General features: G+C 42.8%; 3 protein-coding genes and 1 long non-coding RNA gene across 11 annotated transcripts in view; 3 read left to right on the top strand and 1 right to left on the bottom strand.

Moving 5' to 3' along the window:
• Positions 1–54: 54 nt before the first annotated feature.
• Positions 55–10857, top strand: LOC115597654 (deubiquitinase DESI2). The gene is made up of 5 exons (XM_030443800.1): positions 55–1231; positions 5947–6019; positions 7206–7299; positions 7397–7538; positions 8230–10857. Exons 1-5 carry the CDS (start codon positions 1193–1195, stop codon positions 8467–8469), a joined length of 588 nt encoding a protein of 195 aa, XP_030299660.1. The 5' UTR covers positions 55–1192; the 3' UTR covers positions 8470–10857.
• A 1264-nt stretch (positions 10858–12121) lies between these two features.
• Positions 12122–18094, top strand: srsf5a (serine and arginine rich splicing factor 5a). The gene is made up of 8 exons (XM_030443791.1): positions 12122–12352; positions 13613–13744; positions 13841–13911; positions 14374–14505; positions 14922–15000; positions 16437–16510; positions 16598–16702; positions 16833–18094. Exons 1-8 carry the CDS (start codon positions 12131–12133, stop codon positions 17152–17154), a joined length of 1137 nt encoding a protein of 378 aa, XP_030299651.1. The 5' UTR covers positions 12122–12130; the 3' UTR covers positions 17155–18094.
• Positions 17255–20682, bottom strand: LOC115597658 (uncharacterized). The gene is made up of 3 exons (XR_003987132.1): positions 20408–20682; positions 19223–19375; positions 17255–18965 (listed from the first exon to the last, which is right to left on the bottom strand). It is a non-coding gene; the product is annotated as an uncharacterized LOC115597658 (long non-coding RNA).
• Positions 20140–23057, top strand: part of pacs2 (phosphofurin acidic cluster sorting protein 2) — a 51127-nt gene continuing 48209 nt past the window's right edge. For 4 of the 8 annotated variants that reach the window (XM_030443756.1, XM_030443757.1, XM_030443760.1 and 1 more), the window contains exon 1: positions 20140–20570. In XM_030443756.1, coding sequence (XP_030299616.1) covers positions 20452–20570 — 119 coding nt within the window. In that variant the 5' untranslated portion in view covers positions 20140–20451. The remainder of the gene's footprint in view (positions 20571–23057) is intronic. The other 4 variants (XM_030443763.1, XM_030443762.1, XM_030443761.1 and 1 more) reach the window with 1 other exon arrangement.

Below are 23057 nucleotides of genomic sequence, written 5' to 3'. Positions count from 1 at the left end.
ATAAAGTGCATTGTCCAACCTACTCAGCTTTGTCTTGTCGAGTAGTCGTGATGGCTGTTTTAGACAAAGCACAGAGGTGAAAAATGAATCTCAACATGGCCCCTGTGCTGGCAGAAACGGTGAAAGTGGTGTGTTTTGTAACAAAATGTGCTCCTGTACACCCACCAGCAGCCCTGTTGTCTCATCAGCTGTTGGAGGATGCTGCCTCGGAGGCAGATATGATGTAATCCACCGCTCCAGTCCCGACCACAGGGAGACAGACGGAGAGCAGCCGCAGCGCACGGAGGAGAATCTCACTGCTTCACTACTTTCATCAAACACATCTGGAAAGGAAAAAAAAACAAAAAAACAACCTCCATCGAGCGGGTTCGGATCAGCGGAGTCATGTCGGGGAGGTTTGTGTCAACCAGCCCGACGAGGAGGATGCTGGATGCGGGCCAGCTGTAGAGGCAGCACCGGCCGGGGATGCTGCTGGTGAACCTGACTCTCTCTCTCTCTCTCTCCTCCCCCCACCACCACCACCACCACTTCCTCCTCCCCATCACTACTCCTCCATCAGCTGTAATTAACCACCGTGGCTCTGGAGTCGTCTCTCCCACAGCTGCTCCGACATCCTCGGTGTGAAGATGGCCCGCTCTCCGCCTCCGTCGCTGACATCCGTCCGCCCGAGCCGTCGCCTTTTCGCCCACGATGAGAGCAGCGCGCCCGCTTCGGATCTCAACACTTGTAGGCCCTCCTCTGCCCGCTCCGGACCACGTTATCACCTCTGAAGCGTCTCGGGTGAATTTGTGTGTTGTGCTGCTCTGATTTATTTTATTTTTTTTTTACACATACATCTGCAGACAAACTGATTTTTGGAGGGTTTTTCTGGGGGGAGATGGGCCGCGTCCACTGACTGACCTGCTGGGATCTGAGTTTCCAGGCTTCCCTCACTCTCTGTAATGGCTCTGTGACATCTCTCTGAGCCTCACCTGACCTGTTTCTTTAGGGACATTTTTGTTTTCCTCCCCTGGCTTTACTGTTGTTGCCCTGCGAAGGGGGGAATGAGCAGCCTCCATCCCTCCAGCAGACGCCCGCCCGCCGCTGCTGGTGTCCGCCGTGTGGCCCTGTGACTTCTGAGGGTGTGGAGGTCCCGACGAGCGTACAGCGTTGGAGGGTGGGGACGTTTGCCTTTCCAGCTCAGGTTTAAATCATGGCCAATGAACCTGTCATCCTCAACGTGTATGATATGGTAAGAGTCCACCTCGACCACGCCGCACTCTCACTTTTCACTCAGCTTTTAGTCTTTTTCTTTTTCCTGCTCGTGGCAGAAGGTTTGTAATCCGACACCAGCTGAGGAAGTGAATGCACCACCAGAGACAACAGGCCCACTGCACACCTGTTCACTGACATGAGCACTTCACTGACGTTAGACTGTGGGAAAGAGTCTAGGTGATGTTAAATATTACATCAGCACAGGTAGTGCTGTGTCTGCAGGAAAGGTCTGCTTAGATTTATACACATCAGCATTTTACAGATCTTAATAACTCTGGAAAATATGGAAGATAATGTCTGCCTGAAAAGTATGAAAAAGCTCAATTAGGCTATGTGACAAAAAGTCACAATTATGTGATAAAAGTTATAAGTATGGGACAGAAAAGCTAAATTAATAGATAAACAGTAGAAAGTATGAGATTAAAAGTCATGTTTAAGAGATAGAAAGTCTCATAAAACCTAAGAAATATGAGTTCAAAAGTCAGAATCGTGAGATTAAAGATGAAAATTCCTAATTATGTGATAAAAGACCAGAATTACGAGATAAATTGTCATAATTGTATCTATAGAGTTATAATTATGGGACAACAAGCTAAATTATGGGATAAACAGTCAAAAGTACGAGATAAAAAGTCATGTTTATGGATAGAAAGTTGCTGTTATGAGATAAAAGTCATAATTATTGTAGAAATTAAAAAGTATGGGATAAAAAGTCAGATTTGTGAGATAACAGATGAGAATTATGAGGTAAAAAGTCCTAATTTAAGATAGAAAGCTATAATTATGGAACAGAAAAGCCAATTTATGAGCCAAAAAGTCCAGAGTAAGAGATAAAAGTCAGATTTATTAGATAGAAAGTCGATGTTATGTGATAAAAGACCAAAATTATGAGATAAAAGTCATAATTGTATGATAGAAAGTTATAATTATGGGACAGAAAAGCTAAATTATGGGATAAACAGTAAAAAGTATGAGATGGAAAGTTGATGTTACGAGATAAAAGTCACAATTATTGTAGAAATTAAAAAGTATGGGATAAAAAGTCAGATTTGTAATAAAAGAGATAAAAGTAATAATTTTAGGATAGAAAGTTATAATCATGGGACAGAAAAGCTCATTTATGAGATAAACCGTCAAAAATATGAGATAAAATCAATAATTAAGGAAATAGTGGCTTTAATTTGACTCAAATTAAATGGTCTCCATATAAACTAATTGAATAAATGTTAAATGAACAGATTATTCAGAGACTGGAGCAAAGCGTTAGTGTATGTGGCCTTATCTGCTCTGCTGCAGAGATGCTTTGTGTTATGAAGACAAATTCTGCTCCTTCTACCAACACAGACATTATTTAGACGCAACGTTGTATTTTGCTGGTGGAAAGTTGAAGCCCTCAGTGGAATTTGAATAACAAAAGACAAGAAGAGAGAAAGCAGATAAGAAAATCCAGCGTGTGAAACAAGAGCTCAACACACTGCTCCTGCAGCTCACGTGACGCTCGCACATACAAAACACACACATGCTGTATTTACACGCTCACATAAACCCACACACACACACCAGTAAAGGACAAGGCTGTGCATTCATTCATTCATTCTTGTGCCCACCGCCTGGTCTCCACTGTACTGCTGAACAGCCTCCTGTGTGGATATTACGCAACATGTTGCTGTAAATCCACAGAATTACTCCATTTTACAGCAGAACATTTGTGATACTGAGGAGTGAGTAAAGATCATTACTTCACCTCCCCCCATTCAGAATTTATAATCAGTACATATACGCTCAATGAATTATTAATAACACAGTATATTGTTGTTGAAGGCAGACAGACAGACGGTATAATGTATTTCTCAACAGTTGCAACTTCTGTTTATCCTTAAGAAACGGTTACTTTAATCACATTTTTCATGATATATGTTTACACACAAACATTTATGAAACAGTTTATTTACACAGTTTTATACACAACTTACTTTCAACTTAAAAAATATGAGATAAAAAGTAATGTTCGTGGGATAGAAAGTCGATGTTATGAGATAAAAGTCAAAATGAACATAGAAATTAAAATATGGGATAAAGAGTCGTGAGGTAAAAGGTGTAAAATTACGTCAGAAAAAGTCAGAATTATGTGATTAAAATAATGAGATAAGAGTCAGAACTTAAAGGTTAAGTTCACACAAAAATGCAATGGATTGAAAAGGACGGAAAGTTTTATAGTTTACAAAACATTTCTGGCACTTCGTAGCTAAAACAATAAAGTGTCTTGGTGGAAAAAAAGATCAGAAAACGGCTCCTAACAGCTCGTCCAGCTTCATCCAAGTCTCTGGAAAAGCTGAAAGCTCCAATGTAGCTGCTGAGCTAAAAGGGCTAACGCACACCTTGTCTGAAGTGGTTGTTCAAGCTGGACTGCATGTCAAGAGTGTGAATGACATCTGTTTGAATCTATTTGGGATCTTGGGGCTGCAGGAGACTTAGATTCGGCCAGACAAGCTGCATGGAGCCATTTCAGTGTCTTCTTTTAGCTTCAGCTGTTGAGGAGAATGCAGCAACACTGTTTTGCTGTGACGCTCCAGAAATGTTTTGTGGACTACGAAACTTTATAAGTGTCCTGATCTTTCAGCTTTTCCAGGCTTGATTCAGCTCAGTTTTGGACTCTCGGCTCTCTTTTGGTGTCTTCAAGCCGTCTCACACATGAGGGCCTCGGTGGGGCCAGAAGTGACAGCTGCTCAGACAGCTGACTTAATTCCAGCGTGGCTCTGCTGTGCCGGGACTTAGCAGGTCATGCAGGGGGCTTTTGAAAAGGGAGAAAGTGATCATGACGGCGTCAGAGAGTCAGAGCCAGCCTTAAATACTTCTGCCGAGAATTAAACACAAAAGCGCGAGTAGGCAACAGGATCCGCCTGAGAGAGTGAATCATGCGAGGAGGGATGATGATGAATCGATCATCGTCAATGTGAAATCAATGTGACTGGTGGATGTGTGTGGCGGTGCATGCTGTATCTGCATCGGCAGGATGCTGTGCTGCATGGATCGCTGCAGCACTGTTGGCATGCAAGTTGACTCGTGAGTGTGATTTGTATCAGCAACATAGTGACGGAGAAACGTTGCCAGGACTCACTTGTTCATGCACTGAGGAGAAAGTCATATCATTTGACGGTCTGCTTGTCACAATCTTATTTCACTGATGTGTTAGAATTTGTCCTCGGAACTAGTAAAAAAGATTTCCGTTTGCTTCCTTGTGTGAAATGACAAAAACTGACGAGCCAGAAGGAATCGAAGTGGCTGCAGAAACGTGAGAAGACTCAGTTGACCCGAAGTAAAATGGAGGATATGCTTTTATTGTATCAGTCTGAGCCCGGAAACCTGTTCTATTATTAATAGGGGACATCTGGGGCAGCGTGGATAGCTCTTAGCATGTTTCCTCAGGGGTATCAAAGGGTGTGGGAGTGTCAGTGGGTGTGGGAGGAGGGGAGCTGTGGTCCTGGAATAAATTATCTCAAGATTGTCTGCAGGGGAGGGCGGCAGGGTGGCATCAGGATCTTCTCTTATGCGTAAATATTGGTTTACCAATCTAAAATCTTGCTCGTGACGGATCAGATACTACTTTTGCGATTGACTGTGTCTTTGAGATGGATCAGTCCTGAGTGGTTTCCCTGTTCTCTGTTTAATACATGTATGGATGAAATCACTGCTGTTTGAAATCTTGATTAAGAATAACTTGATAAAGACATGAATAACAAACAAGAAAAAGCAGTCCTGCAAGTGACAACAAATTTTTTTATGTTACTTACTTTTGCCAGGAGAAATTCTTCTTTCCACCTGTAGGACTGCCGCTCTTTACTATAACATTTTAGGAGCTCCATGTCGAGAAACTCAACACATTTTATATTTTTACCATGCAAACCCTATTACTTATTTATCTGTTGGTGATACATAGACAATTCCCAGAAATAACAATGTTCTGTTTTGTTTTAAAACTGAAGTAAAGCTTGAAGAGACAGTCATTTTTCATGACTTTTTAAAGGGAGGCTGCAGCACCTCCTCAAACCAGGCAATACAATAAAAAACAATCAATTGATCAATAGTTGAACTGTGTTCACAATCATCATTTTAAAAACACAAAATCGCTGGAGGCATATTGGCCCGGCGTACAGGTGCTCCTGGTTATAAAAATAGATAGTTGCAGTCTGCAGCCCTGTCATATCCTGTTTGTAAAAGCAGAGTAAATACAATAATCCTTTGACAAAGCCGGCCTAGCTGTCTTCCCCTGTTTCTAGTCTTCATGCTAAGATAAGCTAAGCTAACTGGCTGCTGGCTGTGCAAACACGAGCGTGTTATTAACCTCTAAAAGAAACCGAATAAGGGTATATTTCCCAAAATGTACCCAAAACTACTCCTTTAAATGCACACTAAAGATATTTTCCAGAAGGGCAGTAAAAAACATTGTGATCCTCAAATTCAGAATACTAATATATTCAGGTAATAATCATGAACTTTCAAAAAATCATGAAGCTACCAGCATCTCTTCTGTGAAAAATAATCTGTTTAGCAGTCCAGTGTTTTTAATGTGCATTATGTTTTACTGAAGCGTTTCCTGTGAGCTGCTGTATTGTCTCTTTCCGACACAATAACTGTTGATATTGATCCTAAATGACCTCTCCTTCCTCTCCTTCTTCCTCTTTTCTTCCGCAGTACTGGATCAACGAATACACTTCCAATCTGGGGATTGGAGTCTTCCACTCAGGCATCGAGATTTATGGCAGAGGTAAGATCTTCCCCTCCGTCCCTTTATCTTTTCTTTCTGTCAAATCTCATTACAGCCGGACAGGGGGCAATCACAGCAGGCCACAGTCGGGCCTGCGCACCACCGTCTGATGCTGAGGTTTGTGCGAGGCTGCCATCACAGACACAGATGAAGTCTGGTTTTAAAAATGGAATACGGAATTGTGTTTCCAAATAACATGACCCCGTTTCTCTGGGTTGAGTCACCACTGACTCACTCTGCATCGTGTGTGTCTGTGTGTGTGTGTGTGTGTGTGTGTGAGGTTTGAATAAAGAGAGGCAGAAACCAGCGTGAAACTAGATCACCAGGAATTCCATTATGTGCGACCACAGTTATTGGCTCTGTGCACTGTGAAATAAGAAGAGAGTAAAAACACAGACTTCACCGCTGCAGGCAATCACTTTCAGGATATTATTTAGTGCGTGCTGCATTTTGTTTTTTTTGCATAATGACCTCATGATTCTTCACCATATTGCGTTAACCTCACAATTTAAAAGTTTTGATGGCTAAAATACAGATGAAATAAGTCTTATTGAATCCTTTCTGCACATGGTCCATCATTTGGACTGAACTTGTGAGTTATTTTTTAGCTTTAGTTGTCCTGTTTTGGAGTAAAGATCATGTGTCTTTGTGCAAAATGCTTATGCTGTCAAAAGACTACGCAGAAAAAACAGATCTGACATTATGTTATGGCTCCATTCCCCGCTGGGTCTCTTCCATCCCGGGCCTGAAACCCTGTAAAGTAACTGGCAACCAAAGCTATCAGATAAATGTTGAGCTTTAATATTTTGTTGTAGTGGAGAAAGTGCATAAAAATACTTTATATTGCAACAGTGAAATATAACTATGAGGGAAGAATAACTGCTTTAAATTCATGTGTCTGTTCATCCACAACAGTATATTTGTGGCTTTCACATACACCTTAACACAGCTAATTTAATCATACGCTACAGGGCTTACAATGTAATTCTCTATTTGATAAGCGGTGACTCTGGTGCTGATCACTGTTTTCATTGTACTGCAGTAAATACAGGGCAGAGAGGACTGTAATTAGCCCGGCATAATGATTTTAGCACAGCACGTCATTGATTAATCGCTTGCTTCTGTGTAATTACAGTTGTTTAGCACTCCCATTAACCTTTGTTTTGCATGTTTTTTTTCCACACAGAATTTGCCTACGGGGGTCACCCGTACCCTTTCAGCGGGATCTTCGAGATCAACCCCGGCAACGCTGCTGAACTGGGAGAGACGTTCAAATTCAAGTGAGTGTTCTCCTCTTTAGCACACAATACAATGTGATGTCGTTAAAGCAAACTCAGAGATAAGCGTGGTGATATTTCTTCCCATGCTTTCCGACAGGGAGGCCATTGTTTTGGGCACCACGGACTTCACAGAGGAGGACATAGATAAAATCATGGAGGAGCTTGGTAAAGAGTTCAGAGGCAACGCCTACCATCTAATGCACAAGAACTGCAACCACTTCTCCTCCTCGCTGTCTGAGGTCAGTCTCACGCTGCGTTCACTGCCAAACGTTTGTTTTTCTGTTCCTGCCTGTATGTGTAGTTCAGAAACTATAAGATACAGAACAGGGCTGAGTAACAACTATAAATAAGTCACACAAAAAAGATCCTGCTGCATCAAAGTTTGCTCACAGAAGTTAACTTAAAGGGAGAACTATTCAGTAAAACGGTTATATAATGTCTTCTACGGATCTGAAGGGAACTTTCTAAAGTCTGTAAATATAACTCGGTTGATGTCACCGGGATTATATCAGCTCGGGCTGCATCACTACAACATTTTAGGCTGTATTAGCTGGCTGGCTCTCACTTCCTCTCAATCAAGACAATGACAAAAGACGTTGTGAAGTTGTGTGGGACCGCTGGAATTGATGTCTCGATACGTCAACAACATATCAAGACATCAATTCCAGCGGTCCCACACAACTTCACAACATCTTTTGTCGCTGTCTTGATTGAGAGAACCCTATGTGCTGAAATTACATGCTGTGCGTTTCAAGAAAATTATGCATCCATAGACAATAAAATCATTTGATAAGTCGCAAAACTGTCATTTGGACTGGTTTAACTTGCAGTTTCCTTCTAGTCGAACTCTAGTTTTTACGTGTCCCAAACACTGATAGAAGTAAAACACAGACAACAATGTTTCACGTCACATATTGTGAATTTTCTCAGTTGCTGTGCGGACGGGAGATCCCTCGCTGGGTCAACAGACTGGCGTACTTCAGCTCGTGCATCCCCTTCCTGCAGAGCTGCCTACCCAAGGAGTGGTTGACCCCGGCCGCCCTGCAGAGCCACATCAGCCTCGGCCTCCACAAAGAGGAGCAGAACGAGTCGAGCGACGAGGACCCTTCGTCTCCGTCCGGAGCGGCCGCGACCGGCTCGTCCCACAGCTGTCGCCACACGAGGGTGTGAACGGCGCCGCATTCACACGCTGACCTCGGGACCTTCCTGCCACCTCTGCTCGTGGCTCACATGGCATTAGTAGGCTTGAACAACCACCTGACCTCATACCGTTTGTCCTCTGAGTGAAGAGGCAGGAAAAAGAAGAGTTCCCTCTTCATGAACAGAGACTTCAGACCTACAGAGGCCCTGCCTGTCCTTTACACAGATGACAGGATGACGAAGGCAGACTGTGACCTGAGCCCCGGGCGCTGAGGCGTCGCTCAGACCTGACAACAACTATTGTAGATCTGAAGTTTGTAGTATGTTATTGTTAGTCTTTTCCATGAACTTTTAAACCTTTGTCAGCCTTGTTCCCTGCCCTGCCTTCAGAGCTGCTTTTGTAGAATAACTAGATAGACACCCCGAGGCTACTTATAGTGACCGAGAACGGCTAATCTGCTCAGTCTCAACAAGTTCTCATTCAGTAACCTCTATGTGGCCTTCAGTTGATATTGTTGACTCTGCTTTCTCTGTGTGGAACCTAAATATTTAACTTTTTGGCCATTTTAGAAGGTGAACTGGTTTTAAAGAGGATCTGATTGTTGCCCTCGAGTTCTGCGAGCTCATAAAAAACGTTGCATGTTGAAAGGATTTGACGACCCATAAGCTGAGACGCCACACTTCTGATCATATCATCAAGTATTTCCTCTCCTTTTCCTCTTTGTAAATCAAAATGATAAAACCTGGGACCCGTTTTAAACACTAAACCGGCTGTTGTAAACAATCAAGGGCAAATGCTGTTCAGTCTAAACGGCCTCGGGCAGCCCCGTCACCATCTGTCAACATCTCAGAGACACAAACACAAAGAAAGTCAAGCTGCTAAACTGACAATTATTGACTTTGTGACCCAGTACAAGTTTTGTCTACGCTTTTATATCCAAATGGTCTTTATATTATTAACGGTGCGATAACTTCCAGGCCAGGAAATGTACATTAACACCTAGAGAGAGGTTCCTGGGGGATTCTGGTTTTATCACTTTTTTTTTTTTTTCACCAAGACACGAGCTGCCATGAGAAAAGAAAGCAAGACAATAAGTATTCTCCTTTAGATCACAGCCGTCGTTAGAGCAATAGTTTCTTTATTTTTGGGGAAAACATGTATTCGCTTTCTTGCCGAGACTTAGATGAGAAGACTGATACCACTCTCATGATTCTCAGCCGCAGTTCAGGTCGCCAATGACAACAGCAGACAGAAAACTTGAACACCAACAAGCTATAGCTCAAAGCAGCCCCAGCGACTACGGTCAGAAATAGCAAGAAGATGAAAAGGGAGAGATATTCCCCAGCCTCCCTTAAAAAATCACTAAATTTTGTTGTTGTCGCGTCAGGAGAAACTTTTTAAACTTTATGAAACGCTGTCTATGACAAATTCTTAATTAGTTTGACCTTGTTGATATTTCTGCAATGGTAAACATTAGGTTTTTTGTTTTTTTTTGTCTGTAAAAACGGGGACTTGTGTTGGTTTTTCCAAGGCCTCAGCACCCCTCCTTCCCCCGTTTCCAGTGTTTATGCTAAGCTAAGCTAACCAGGTGCTGCCTTAAGCTAGGTATTTGTCCCAGAGGCACAAGAGTGGAGTCAATCAAAACAGTGTACGTCTCAAAATGTCAAACTATTCCTTTAAGACCACTTTTTTTTTTTTTTTTTTAATGTTTTTATGATTTATGTGAACTGTGAACTGTGGATACAAAGCATTTTGTCGATCGTAAACAAACCTTTTTTAAAAGTTACATCCGAAGATGTGTTCGTTGCAATGAGCAGATCAGTTTCTCATCCAGGTAAAACATGATGTCATGAGGTTATTTGTGGTCATTGCGGTTTTAGCATTCATGCAGGTGAACAGCCCCGTGAACGTCAACCCCCCTCCGATCTTAACGACGGCGGTAATTATAATGGTGATGACAAACATTGTGATTTTAATCTCGTCCCATCCCTCCTGCTGTAGTGTGCTGAACAACAGCTGCCCTCTCTCAGGAAGGAAATCACGTGACTCCTCATGGTGGCATTCGTCTCATTCCCGCTGAACACCTTCAAAAATGGGGTTGAAAGTGCAAATTGATCATTTGACTTCTTCTTCATGTTTCTTAAATAAGCTATATTCTTCTTTATTTTGGACGTAGTCTTACATTTCACCAAGTGTATTGTGTTCAGATCCTTTGGTTTACGTTTTGAGTTGAAGGGAGCTGTACAGTGATCAGTATTCCAGTATTCCAGTCTTTGGCACTTTCTACAGAGCAAACCAGACAGGTATTTTTTTCTATCGTACTGTGTCAACCTTAACCTTGTATTTCCTTTTCCTAACCCAAGACAATTTCAAGAATGATGATATAGTACTAGAATAAAGAGACAGAATAACAAAGAGATGTTGTGCCTCTTCTGTTGTAACCTAAAGGATGGATAGGGGTGGGCAGTTAAACGATACATACTGGATGATGACATATGTTTTTCGATAACTAAAATTATCGACAGGATGTGAAAGAAATAATATGTTGTGACTTCTATATACTGTGTTGCAGAGCTATCGACTGGAGTTTGCATCCTAACTGGCTAGCCCTGGCCTGTTTCGGTCCAAAGCTCCTGTAGTAGCGGTGTAAACACAGACAGTCCTGTGGTTTCCCAGCTCCCACACCACTAGCTGAACTGCTAACTCAGTGAAATAGCTAATGGCAGCCTCACATAGCAGCAGCTGTATTTTCAACAGGTGGCCTTTTACCTTTAACATGTGTGGTTACATCAGGCTGTGACTTTTTTATACTGGATTGTTTTGTAAATTTAAGCAGCAATACGACGCAATTCATTTGATCTGTCAGATGTTTAACTTTAAATAGTTTTACTTTCACTAGATACAAACTACAAACCAGATATTTCATTTTATACATTAACAATTTCTAGATGCCACTACTCAAACATATGGGCTAATATCAGGTAATCATAGATGTATCATGTTTAGTGAATATATTTGCCAATAACTGATTTTTTTTATCCATAAAACATCTCACTTTGTACTTATTTGGTCTTTGGAAAACGAATTTATAGGAGCCTGATGAAGGATTTTGTTTGAGTTATGTATCTTATGTATCATTATCTGTATTCTTTTTAACATAACTCCAATATCAGTATTGGTGTCACCCTCAAAAAGTGAGAAAAGGTTCATTTGGGCTGTGTGCCTAAATATACAGTGGGTGATGACAAAATTATTTTAGCAAAGAAAAGGATACTAACGTTTTTCAGATTTAAAATAAGGAGCAATATGTAGAAATGATTATAATGAGGACATGAAGGAAGATCACATTGGGCTGACAAAGCAGCCAGCAACACTGTCATCAGCCTCAATTAGCAGCAATATATCAATATCAAAATAAACATAAAACATAACCACATATCAAAATATAAATAATTACATGGAACTGTGCGCAGGTAGTTTAAAAAACTGTAAAAACATCAGATGTTTTCCAGCTCTCCTGCTTGCTTACATAGACTGTGAAGTGGGTTGCCAAATACGTGTTGCATCCCTCTTTATGGAGAGCTAAAAAGCTCCGCCAATTTTCTTAACAAGAAAAAAGATTCACGTTTGTTTCTGTTTATTTAACCATGATAAGTTAATATAACCTCTGCAGTATGTGTGTGCACGGAAATGGAGCCAAGTCGCCAACTCAAAACAAGTTACGTATTAACTGCGGAAGTTAATGAGCAACCCCAAACTGGCAACGTGAGTGTAGCAGCATTTCCTGTTCCCCGCTCTTTCGACTCGCTCGCCATTTTAATACCGAGCAGAGCTCAGACGAGGCAGTCAGAGTTGCAGGAAGCCAGCGACGTAAACAACAAAAACGGAGACGTTCCGAGGAAACCAGATACGGTGAGGATTGTACTTGTTTAATGTTAAATGTTTGAATTAAGTCTACGGTTTCAAGTTAGCTAACCGCGGTGCTCGTATTTTCTGAACAGTAACGTCTTTGTAGCTAAAGCTAGGTGGCTAGCTCGCGTTGCTAACGTGAACTAGCTAATGTCGACCTCAAGGCGAGCTGCGGCCGGCATGGATCGACCACGCCACAAAAAAACGTTTTCAGGCCGTTTAAAGATCACCCAAATTTCAGTAAATATCGGCCATCTAAACTAGGATGGCATTTGGTACATTTTTAGATTTCATTGCAGATATTTTCACACGGAATTGACGTATAATTGAGTGAGTTTAGACTTAAACGATTAGCCTACTTACCGCAGCGTGTCCCTCGTAGCTAACGTTAGCTAGCTGGTTAAAGTTGGGCCTTTACTAATGCTTTCTAATCGAGATCACTACGGTCCCATCGATTGTAAATCGGCTATTGTTTGGCGTATTTTTAAATATGACTTAATCAACCTTTGCTTTTGTAGATTTTGGTGCTTTGGTAACATTTGCAATTTTGCAAAGTGCCTTTAAAATGATGTCCAGCATAATAAAATCGAGAAGGGACGACAAAATATGAAAAAACGTCATGTAACACCATCTCTGAAATGTACATGTGTGGGGAAAAACGTATCGCGATAGACACCTCCCGCAAAACATTTTGAAAACCATTTTAGTTAGGTTAGAGTCTTTGTATCTGGATGCAAGATGTAGGCCTACCTGGTAAGCTAGGAACTGAATGAATGAGTGTTTGGGGGGGGGGGGCGTTAGTTTCGGGCTTTTGTTTCGGGCTTTTGGTGAAAACAGAGTGATGTTAAACGACTCTACTGAAACTGGCTTGACCAAACCTAGATTATCATGTGGCTTTGATGCTAATCATGTTTGTCACTCTCAGGCTAGACTTAATGTGACCCTTCTCTGACCTCTAAGTAGTGTTGCACAACCCAAAAATCAATGTTAGTTATGTGTTTATGAGCTTATAAAATCAGATAAAATAAGTATTTGATCCTGAAGCTATGTTGGGGGTTGGTGCTGCACAACGTTTGCCATGTAACTGCTTTGCTCATCAGTAACAGATCTGTTACTAATTAAGCTTGGAAGCCCCTCTGGCTGAAATTTACTGTTGGCTATGTGAGGTCAACATACTGACCTTCATGCATCACATTTTAAGCCATCTTTACTCCACCTTCTGGTTTAATGTTTACCAAGTCCCGTGTTTTCCCATTTCCGCAGATTACAATGAGTGGTTGTCGCGTCTTCATCGGCCGCTTGAGCCCACATGCCAGAGAGAGGGACGTGGAGAAATTTTTCAAGGGATATGGACGGATTCGGGAAATCAACCTCAAGAATGGATTCGGCTTTGTGGTGAGTGTGACTGACCAATTTGTGTGAATTACGAGTTCTAACCTGTCCTATTTTTCGTTTTTACAACAAACAATCCGTGGTTTCGTCTCTCCTCAGGAGTTTGATGACCACAGAGATGCAGATGACGCTGTGTACGAGTTGAATGGAAAGGAACTGTGCAGTGAAAGGTAATGATCTAATCTTGGATGGCTCCTTTTGTTCTAAGTCCCTTACTCCGACACGTTCCCTCTGACTGAATGGTGGGTGCAACTGACGACCACCCCAGCAGGTTACTTTGATGCAAAACTGTTTTGTTTTCGGTGACACCTCAAACACTTAAACTAGCTTTGGTATAGCTCTTGTAACATCTTGAATTGAGGAGCTTGCAAGCCATGTTACTCCCACCAAGCTGTGAGGACATAAATAAGTCACAGTGCTGAAATCACTCATGATGTCCCTGCAGTGTGTTCTGTTTAGTCCAATAAATATTTTGAGTCAGCCCACACAGATATCTAAATAACAACAAGACTTCTCACCGACCATTTTCTCACAATCAACTACCGACATTTTCTATTTCATAGATATGTGTAACATTTAATTTGTAGGTCATCCAAGGATTGAAACTAAGTATGTCTTGCTTCTCTTTTCAGAGTCACAATCGAGCACGCTCGCTCCAGAAGAGGAAGAGGTGGCGGCCCTGGAATGGGACGTTTTGGCGGCGGTGGTGGTGGCGGCGGCGGCGGCGGTGGAGGCTATCGCCCATCTCGCGGCAGTGGATCCAGGTACCTTTGCTTAATAATATCTTTGAGTAACCTGTTTTCACCAAATTGGTTAAAGCTAAGAGTTAGAAAAAAACGGTTGTCAACAGGAGTAATTGCAAACGTGACAGAAAATGTAGATCAAAAAGATTCCTGACATTACTTGTAGTCATTAATGTGAACTCGATTTTCCACTACTCCATCAAACGCAAATATTGACACAGCTTTTAGGCTCGCAAAGTAGGTAAACATAACAGCCATGAACATGGAGCTACACTGTCTGTTATATCAACCTGAATACTTTCTCACAGTCTATATTTAACACTTATGACTTTCCAGTTTGATTTGGACGCATTTAAAACCACAAGAGTCAAACATTTGTCATTCCCTCATTCAAGAAAATGTTATTTAAAAATTCTCTCTACTTTTTTTCCCTGTTGACCGGACAGGTATGGCCCTCCTGTGCGGACCGACCATAGACTCATCGTTGAGAACCTCTCCTCACGGATTAGCTGGCAGGTAAGAGATCACTAGTCTTTCTTGCGTATCTTACAACACAAGCTTTAAAAAGTAATCCTGTCACACTGTTATTATATTTCTTTTTTTTTTTTCTTTTTTTTTTTAAATGAAGCAGCATTCGGGTCAATTTGTCTCTACTCAGATTACACAAAACATACATAGTTAATTGGCAGATCACAACAGAAAGCCCCTAGTGTTTTTTTATTTTTATTTTTTTAATTTTGCTTCATCTACATTTTTTTTTTCCAGACAAAAACACATTACAGATGCTGATGGGCATTCTAACCAAAAACATTTAGTTGTTTTTTAACAGCTGCTCTGATATGGTTTCCTTTATATCAGAGGTGAATGCACACCTTCCACGTAGGTGTCAGAAGTGTGTAGCGCCCTCTCCTGGTTGTTTTTTTTTCTGAATAGTGTCCATTTGGTGCCTCTCCTTACACGCAGTTGCCGCCGGTCTAAAGTCTTGGCTGGGCCCCGTAGCGGGTGAAAGTGGTCTAGCGCAGGATACGGTAGCCTTAGGAGGTCCGTAGCCACAGTCTGGAGGTTCTGTGGGCTGGCATCCCCGACTGCTGTAACCCCCCTCAAATCCACGGTCCCTACACTCTCCCGTTTGGGTCTTTTTCTGTTGCTGATGGAGCTGGGGGGGGTGTTGAGTCGGGCACACACCCCTCCCCTACTTGCTCTCTGGTGGTTCCTTACTTGTGGAGGCCGGATGCTGAGTCAAGGCCGGGGTCGTTTCTCAAGGGCTTAACACTGCATTGGTTCCCATTTGCTATTTGGACAAGTGGCTCTATGCTAATATCTTCCTGGGTATGGAGCGGTAAGTAGCATAAAACTCATGTGATTGGGTTTGTTTAGGGTCGGGTGGTAAAGTGGGTCTAGAGTTACAGTCTCAAATGGGAAGGGGGTAGTTTTACCAAGTAAACTGAGTCTTGAGCCAAATAATTTTCATAGTTCATATAAAAGAAAAAACAGAAACTCTAGATCAATTTTCCTGTCCACTTATTCACAGAATATTTGACATCCAACCACCAATACCTGTACAGATTTATTACATATACGTAGTCACAAAATCCAACACTGTTACGTAAAAATGCACCAAATCTTTAACCTAAAAACACAAATTCTCACCACTCAGGCGCCTCATTATGGGAGTGAATTCATGGAGCCAATAAATGGGAAATTATAGCTGTTAGAGTTAAGGCAACACTTGTCCACAAAAAGCATTTTCAGTGGCTCTTTTGTTTACATGCCCTCCACTGAAATGGGAGCTTATCACAGAGTGACAAAAGTCAGCATTAGATAACCGAAGTTTCAGTGTGTGCTGGTGTCTTGCTGCTTGCTCACTTCTCTCCCTCCAGGTCTGAAAAGGCTCTCACTGGCATGTCGTGTTGTGTTCTTTGTAACTAAGCCTGCTTTATGCTTTAAAACAGGACCTGAAAGACCTGATGAGAAAAGCAGGTGAAGTTACCTTTGTGGACGCTCACAGACCCAACAAAAATGAAGGGTGAGTTTCTCTTCTGTTGTCAAACGTCTCAAACGGCCATTTCGTCCACTGGGTTTGGTCCTAAATCATGTTTCTGCTTTAATACAGAGTGGTTGAGTTTGCATCTCGCAGTGACATGAAGAATGCCATCTCCAAGCTGGATGGGACCGAACTGAATGGACGCAAGCTGAAAATCTTTGAGGACAGCAGAAGGTGGGTTGTTTTTACTATTTTACATACACCAAAAGCACCAACAGAGTCTGATCAGATCTGTTCTTCTGTTGTGCCATATGTGATGAAACTGAATAACACTAACAGGATTAAATGACCTCTTTTCTTTCAGGAGTCACAGCAAGAGTCGCTCTCGTTCCCGAAGCTACTCCCGCTCAAAGAGCCGCTCCAGGAGCCGCAACCGTTCCAGGAGCCGCTCCAGGTCCGTCAGTCGCACCCCAGAGAGGAAGTCATCAGGAGGGGGCAAGGCCGCTGCCAGATCTCCCTCAAGGTCCAAGTCTCGCTCAAAGTCCCGCTCAAAGTCTCGCTCCAGGTCTCGCTCACGTTCACCTGCTCCCGCTGAGAACAAACAGTCCCGTTCCCGCTCTCGTTCTCGCTCCCGCTCTCGGTCCCGTTCACGTTCCCGCTCCGCCTCAGCAGACAGCAAACACTGAGATTGGTACACCTGTAGGCCGTAAAATAGACTGATAGTAGCTCACCATGGGCCTGAATGGTGGCTGGTGATTTTCTTTTCTTTTTTTTTAACGAAGGGGAGATTATTGCCTTTTTACATGGTTTCCTTTTGAAATTAAAAAAATTGGCTTTGTTTTTTTTAGTTTGGATGTGCTTCCACTGGAAAAAGATTTTTTTCTTTCTTTCAAGATTAATACACTTCCCTCTTTTAAACCCCCCTTCATATTTTGATGAAATACCGCGTGACAAACCATTTTTGATCAGCGATCGTTGTCACAACCCTGCAGCCTCTCCCAGCTGTCTACCATGTCATGACTCCATCCACTCCTCTATGCTTCGCCTGAGTGTTGAGAGCAGTTCAAGGTTAGGTGGGAATGAGTTTCATTCCCACAAATGTTCAGTGTGTTTTTGTTTGTAATGCGAGCTCCTGGCATTGCCGTGAAACTGTGATTCTGCTTCTGATGTGGCACCGTAAAAGGTGAAACTACACGTGTTGCATTCGCTGCCCTGATATGTGAACATACAAATGCAAGCATCTCAGTCGGTGGTTTATATCAGCTTTCTTGTGTAATGATGTTGGAATCTGGCATTAATTCGACTGGCTCTTTATTTTAAACACTGCTGTAGGACCTTGTCTCGTGTTAGTGATTTATTTTTTCTTCGTGTTTATGTACTTGATCTCCAGCCATGGCCTGTGGTGTTGAGTGTCTGAACACAAGTGGAAGAAATGTCTCTAAATAAGTTTATTGATTTGATACTAATAAAACACTCACTGCATATTGTCATTTAATTTTTTTGTAATGTCAGGAAAGAATGGTGACTTCTTTTTTTTTTAAAAATATGTTGTGAATGTGGGTTGAGACTCTACATATTTGATTAAAGTCTCTGCCGTTTAACCGAATAAAGCTTTCACAAACTGTTCAATCTGTTTATGTGCAATTAATTCTGTCCTGCAGTCATTACAGCACTGACATTATAAACTCCTAAGAACAAACGCAAATAATTACAGTTGTGACAAATACTTTTATTTACCAGAATTGTGTTTTTACCTTAGCTCTCAAAATGGTGTTAAATTTCATAAAACATAAAATGGTTTCTGTGGCTTTGGTTTACAGGATTATTCCCACATATATTTAAAGCTAGATGATTGATTATAATATTGAGCGGATATGACAGGCAGGCAACTATACAGCACAAAGAAAACTATCCCATCATAACTGAAAGGAGACTAGAATATGAAACACAGCACGGCAGGATATGAAAATAGTAAATTATATATGATGTGAAGAGATAATACAGTTTGATATTTGCATTCATATGACTGGTGAGAGCTTTTTGATATTTTGACAAGTCTCCATTCATCACCATCCACCTCTGCCTTTACCATGTAAGCAGTAGATGATACTGTATGTCTGTAAAAACGGTCACAGTGCTGTAAAGTAAAACTTCAAGTTATTAACTGCTCAATTTGGTCAAGAGGTTACCACTTTAAATAGTACAAGAGGAGTGGCCATTGATAAAACGGCACTCACAGATAAGCTGCCTTGTGGATTACTATGATTACAGTTTATCTATTAGCACATACTAATCCTTAAAGTGACCAAGTCCTCTCCACACAGCCTGTGAACACTGTGCTGTGGAATATCTCCTCTTACATGAAGCCAACGGTGAACGTGATTGTTTGCAGGCTCCTTTAAAAAGATGGTTAATCATATAAAGGTTGAGATCTGGAGAACAGAGGGGTCATTGAGGTCTTCCAGCATGCTCAGCTTCGACCACGTGGTGGCAGCACCTGCGTGCAGTTAAATAACATCACACTAGATTAAGGAGATTAAAGAGAAGACATTCAATATTCAGAATGATGCAGTTATTATGATATATTATAAGAGATATTAAAAAATGGCGTATGTGATGATGTCTGTGACGTGCTCACGTGTGTAGTACAGGTGTGCAAGTAAAAATATAAAATAATGGGCGATTAAAAATGCTTCAATCTGCAGAACAACGCGTGAGAAAGTCCTCCTCTGACTCTCTCTGAGGATTTTTTACCTTTCACGGCACCGTGGCACGTAAAGCTGGTTCAGTTTGTGTCTCTGCAGGGACGATTTGGGAATCGATCTGGCGACGCGGATCCGCCCAGACCTGCACCAGCTGCACCTGCAGCCTGAACGCAGCGCGGAGAGACCTTCAATGACGTTTTTCCTGGGAGAAATATACGGAGGGTGATTAATGCCACAAGACGAGGCAGCAGAAGACGGCTGAGAGCAAATGAAACTTTAGTGCCACGGTCAGGAAAAACTGAATTCTGTTCTAGTTCCTCGTTATAATCGGTTCTTTTTCTGACGTGTTTATTCCGATAAATGGGCTCCTCATCATCTAGAACTCAAAATAACATTGAGGGTGAATCCGGGGCAGAGCACAGAGTACCTGGAGGAATAAACAACCAGAGTCGAGGAGAGCGGAGGGGAAGTATACTTTATTTTATGGATGTACGGAGACGAGATGGGAAAAAGAAAAGACGCTGCTGGCTTTGGTCGAAGGCTGAGTTAATGTTAAACCGCTCGCCATGTCACGGCTGATGTATAACAAGGTATTCGGTCTGTTTTGGGCAAGTGACACAAATGATCCAGCGCTCAAACTCGTGCCGATAACACACGGTGAATGGACGCCACCTTCCCATCTGATAACTAGGACGTCTAAATAAATCTGTGGGTAATTCTGCCAGGTGAAAAAACAGCTGGAGAGGAGACGGACAGAAGAACGACAATTAAAAAAAAGGGGGGGCTATGATGAAGGCGAGGGCGAAGACAGGTGTCAACATCAGCGGCCAGGTGTCCTTGTCCGCGAATTTGGGGGTCTCTGACAGGACGGCTGTGATAATGATGACGATAATATTGTCTTGCCTCTCCTCTCCTCTCCTCTCCTCCTCCCCCGCCCTCTCCTCTTGTGTGGCACTAATCCCTCCTCATACCCTCTGAGCAGCGTGGTATGCACAACAAGCTCAGCGGTCGCTCCGTTCACTCCTGCGCGGCTCTCCCACTGCAGTTCCTCCGCGGCGCGCACGAACCCGCACCGACCTGCCCGGCCCCGACAAGGACGGAGAAATGAGCTCGTCCTGCGCCGTCCACATCGCACTGACGTGAGCGTGTCACGGCTCAACTACTCCGCGGACACACACACACGCACACACACAATCACACACACACATAGAAGACCTTCACTGGTTTTACAAACCTCCTCCAGCTCGGTGTCGGACAGTCCCACCCGCAGCCCGGACCATGGCGGAGAGAAGTGGCCGGTTGAGCTTCCCCGGGAGCGGGGCTCTCAACAGACCCGTGCCCATGAACCTGTTCGCGACGTGGGAGATAGATGGATCCTCCCCGAACTGCATCCCGAGGTAAGGCTTGAGCGTGCATGTCACCCGGGTGTCCTTTAAACTTTAAATCCGGCGGCTCCCAATGCGCCACTCATCGTCCATCAGGCTGATGCGGCTGCACCACCGGCTCTCTAGTGGCATCATTATGCCAACTGGATGCCCATGCAGGCCCTGCGAGGCTCATCCGGCCATCTGCATCGAACAGTCTGGGTGAACTATTCCATGGCACCATTTGGCAACAGACAAACCCTCCCAGCTCCAGCCTCAGCCTGGGCTCGAATGAGGCTGTCAAGGTGTTTCTCCTGCAGGTGTGGGGAGCCTCTAATGCTCATAATCATCCCCTCAGCCGACAGGACAGATAACCAGCTTTGTGCCAGATCTCTAGATCTCTGTGCCAGGCTGCACCATGGAGACCATTTGGCTCCAGTGACCCCCGGAGACTCAGGGGCCGTGTTAAAAAGCCCCCCCGGATGCCAAATTCTCATTCACTGCTCAGGACAGGTTTCTATTATTAGACTCTTTGGGTTCATTTGATGAGACAGTCCCAAACACAAGGTCTGCTCTGTCGCTGCTTTTTTCTGGTTTGTGCATTTATATGTCACACCGTGTTCGTCAATGTCACGGAGATCTGGCTGCAAGGATGTCCATGTACAGATTGTTTACAAATATATTGATCGTTTAGTCTTGAAAAAGAAGAGCTCAAGGTGACATCTATCTATCTATCTATCTATCTATCTATCTATCTATCTATCTATCTACAAGTGTAGGGAGGTGGAGAGAGATTCTGTGACCATAACTTTTGGATAAATGTGCTGAAAAGAACAATTCAGCGATCAATAACTAGTGAAAAGGCAACGAGATGAGCTCGTAAACAAACGACGCACATCTCATTTCACACGCTGTAATCACATGTGTATTATTAACATGATATGAATATGTGACAGCAGCTTCCTGTCAATCGACTCGCCGTTCAGCTCATCAGTCGACTCAGCAAACCTCCAAACTGACGTGCGCGTCAAAGCGATCAGCGTCAGAGACACCCGGGCCGTTCAATCAGGAGATGAAGACCTCGTTAGTTAATTAAATGATCACTTATGACGACCTCACAGATCTCCGGTGGCTCGTACTGAAGCTGTAATCAATTAGATTGTCAGTTAATCAGCAAGTATTTAGATAAGTGATTATAAAGTATCAGATATTTTCAGGTTACAGATTCTAAATTGTGATGATTCCCAGATTCCTTGTTCTTTTATGGAGATATATTGAATATTTTTGGGGGGTTTTGGACTGTTGAACAGACAGAACAGGCTTTCTGAATGCGTCGTGTTGAGCTCCAGGAACAAAAGTCCTCATGATTAATGGTGCAAACACTTGATGATTTAATTGAGAAGGGTTACGTCACTTTAAATCTTGCTTGCACTGCGATGAATGAATGAATGAGGCTTCTTCACCATGTGGAGTTATGGCAGAAGTTGATATGAGACATTAGATTGCCATAAATCAGACATTACTGTGTTTTTACTGGACAGATTTGATCTTTTGGAGTGAAAACTAAACTCTGGTGACTATTTTTGAACACCAGTGTGCAGGCGTCACTGTCTTCATCTCAGCTGATGGAATGTATATATGTAAGCGTGTGTTTTTATTTGATTGTTTTTCTTAATTTCAAGCTGATGACCGTCTCTCCTCAGCCCCTCTTGATCCTCTTAAGTTAATACCTTCAGTGCGTATTACATCGTGTGGCTTTTAGCTGAAATAAGACTAATTCATTTCCAGGAATAGGCAAAGCTGTGATGCTGCTCAGCTGAGCGGACAAGCAGATAAAAAAAAAGGGTTCCCGTAACTAAAAAAACTAAAAAAAACAATCGCGGGGTCAATCCCCTCGCGACCCCTGAACAGTGCGGGTCGTCACATGAAGCCGCTCGGCTGAGAACATCTACTTTGTTTAATGTGCCAGATTCCCCTCGTTTGCTGCCAGTCAAGATCTCTGCAGCTCTGTATTGACCCGCGTCCGTCAGAGTGCAGACAGGAGGAACTCGGCTTGTTAACCAGATGTCAAATCAACCGCCCCCTTCGGTAACATCAACCCCCTGGAGGTGGCTGAACAAAACGGACGGCCGTCGATCCACAGAGGTCAATTTGTACGTTTCTGTTTACATCTTCTCTTAAAGCGAGCAACACCAGGACCGAAAGAGCTTTGCAAAATGTTTCATGAGAAAGGAAATGCTGTCACCACGATCGCCAGACCTCAGTGATGAAAACAACCACAAGGGCAAAACCTCTGTGCGTGTCGGTGAGAATGTAAACGTGTTTGTTTACAAGAAAAGTCCACAGCTCCTCTTCTTTTACATATTTAACTTATTCTTCAATCGGAACAGCAAGAAAACTGGGAGAGACTCTGGGAGTAGAGAGGAGACGCGCAGGAGGATCCTTTTTCCTTTTCTTGCAGATTTCAGCAAAAAAACCCTTGAAGATTGTGCACGGTCAGGATTTTTTGCACATTTAATT

The sequence above is a fragment of the Sparus aurata genome, chromosome 16, assembly GCF_900880675.1.
Source record: "Sparus aurata chromosome 16, fSpaAur1.1, whole genome shotgun sequence".
NCBI classification, from domain to species: domain Eukaryota; kingdom Metazoa; phylum Chordata; class Actinopteri; order Spariformes; family Sparidae; genus Sparus; species Sparus aurata.
Note: the sequence above shows the minus strand (reverse complement) of the source record. Positions and strands in the feature narration are given on the sequence as shown.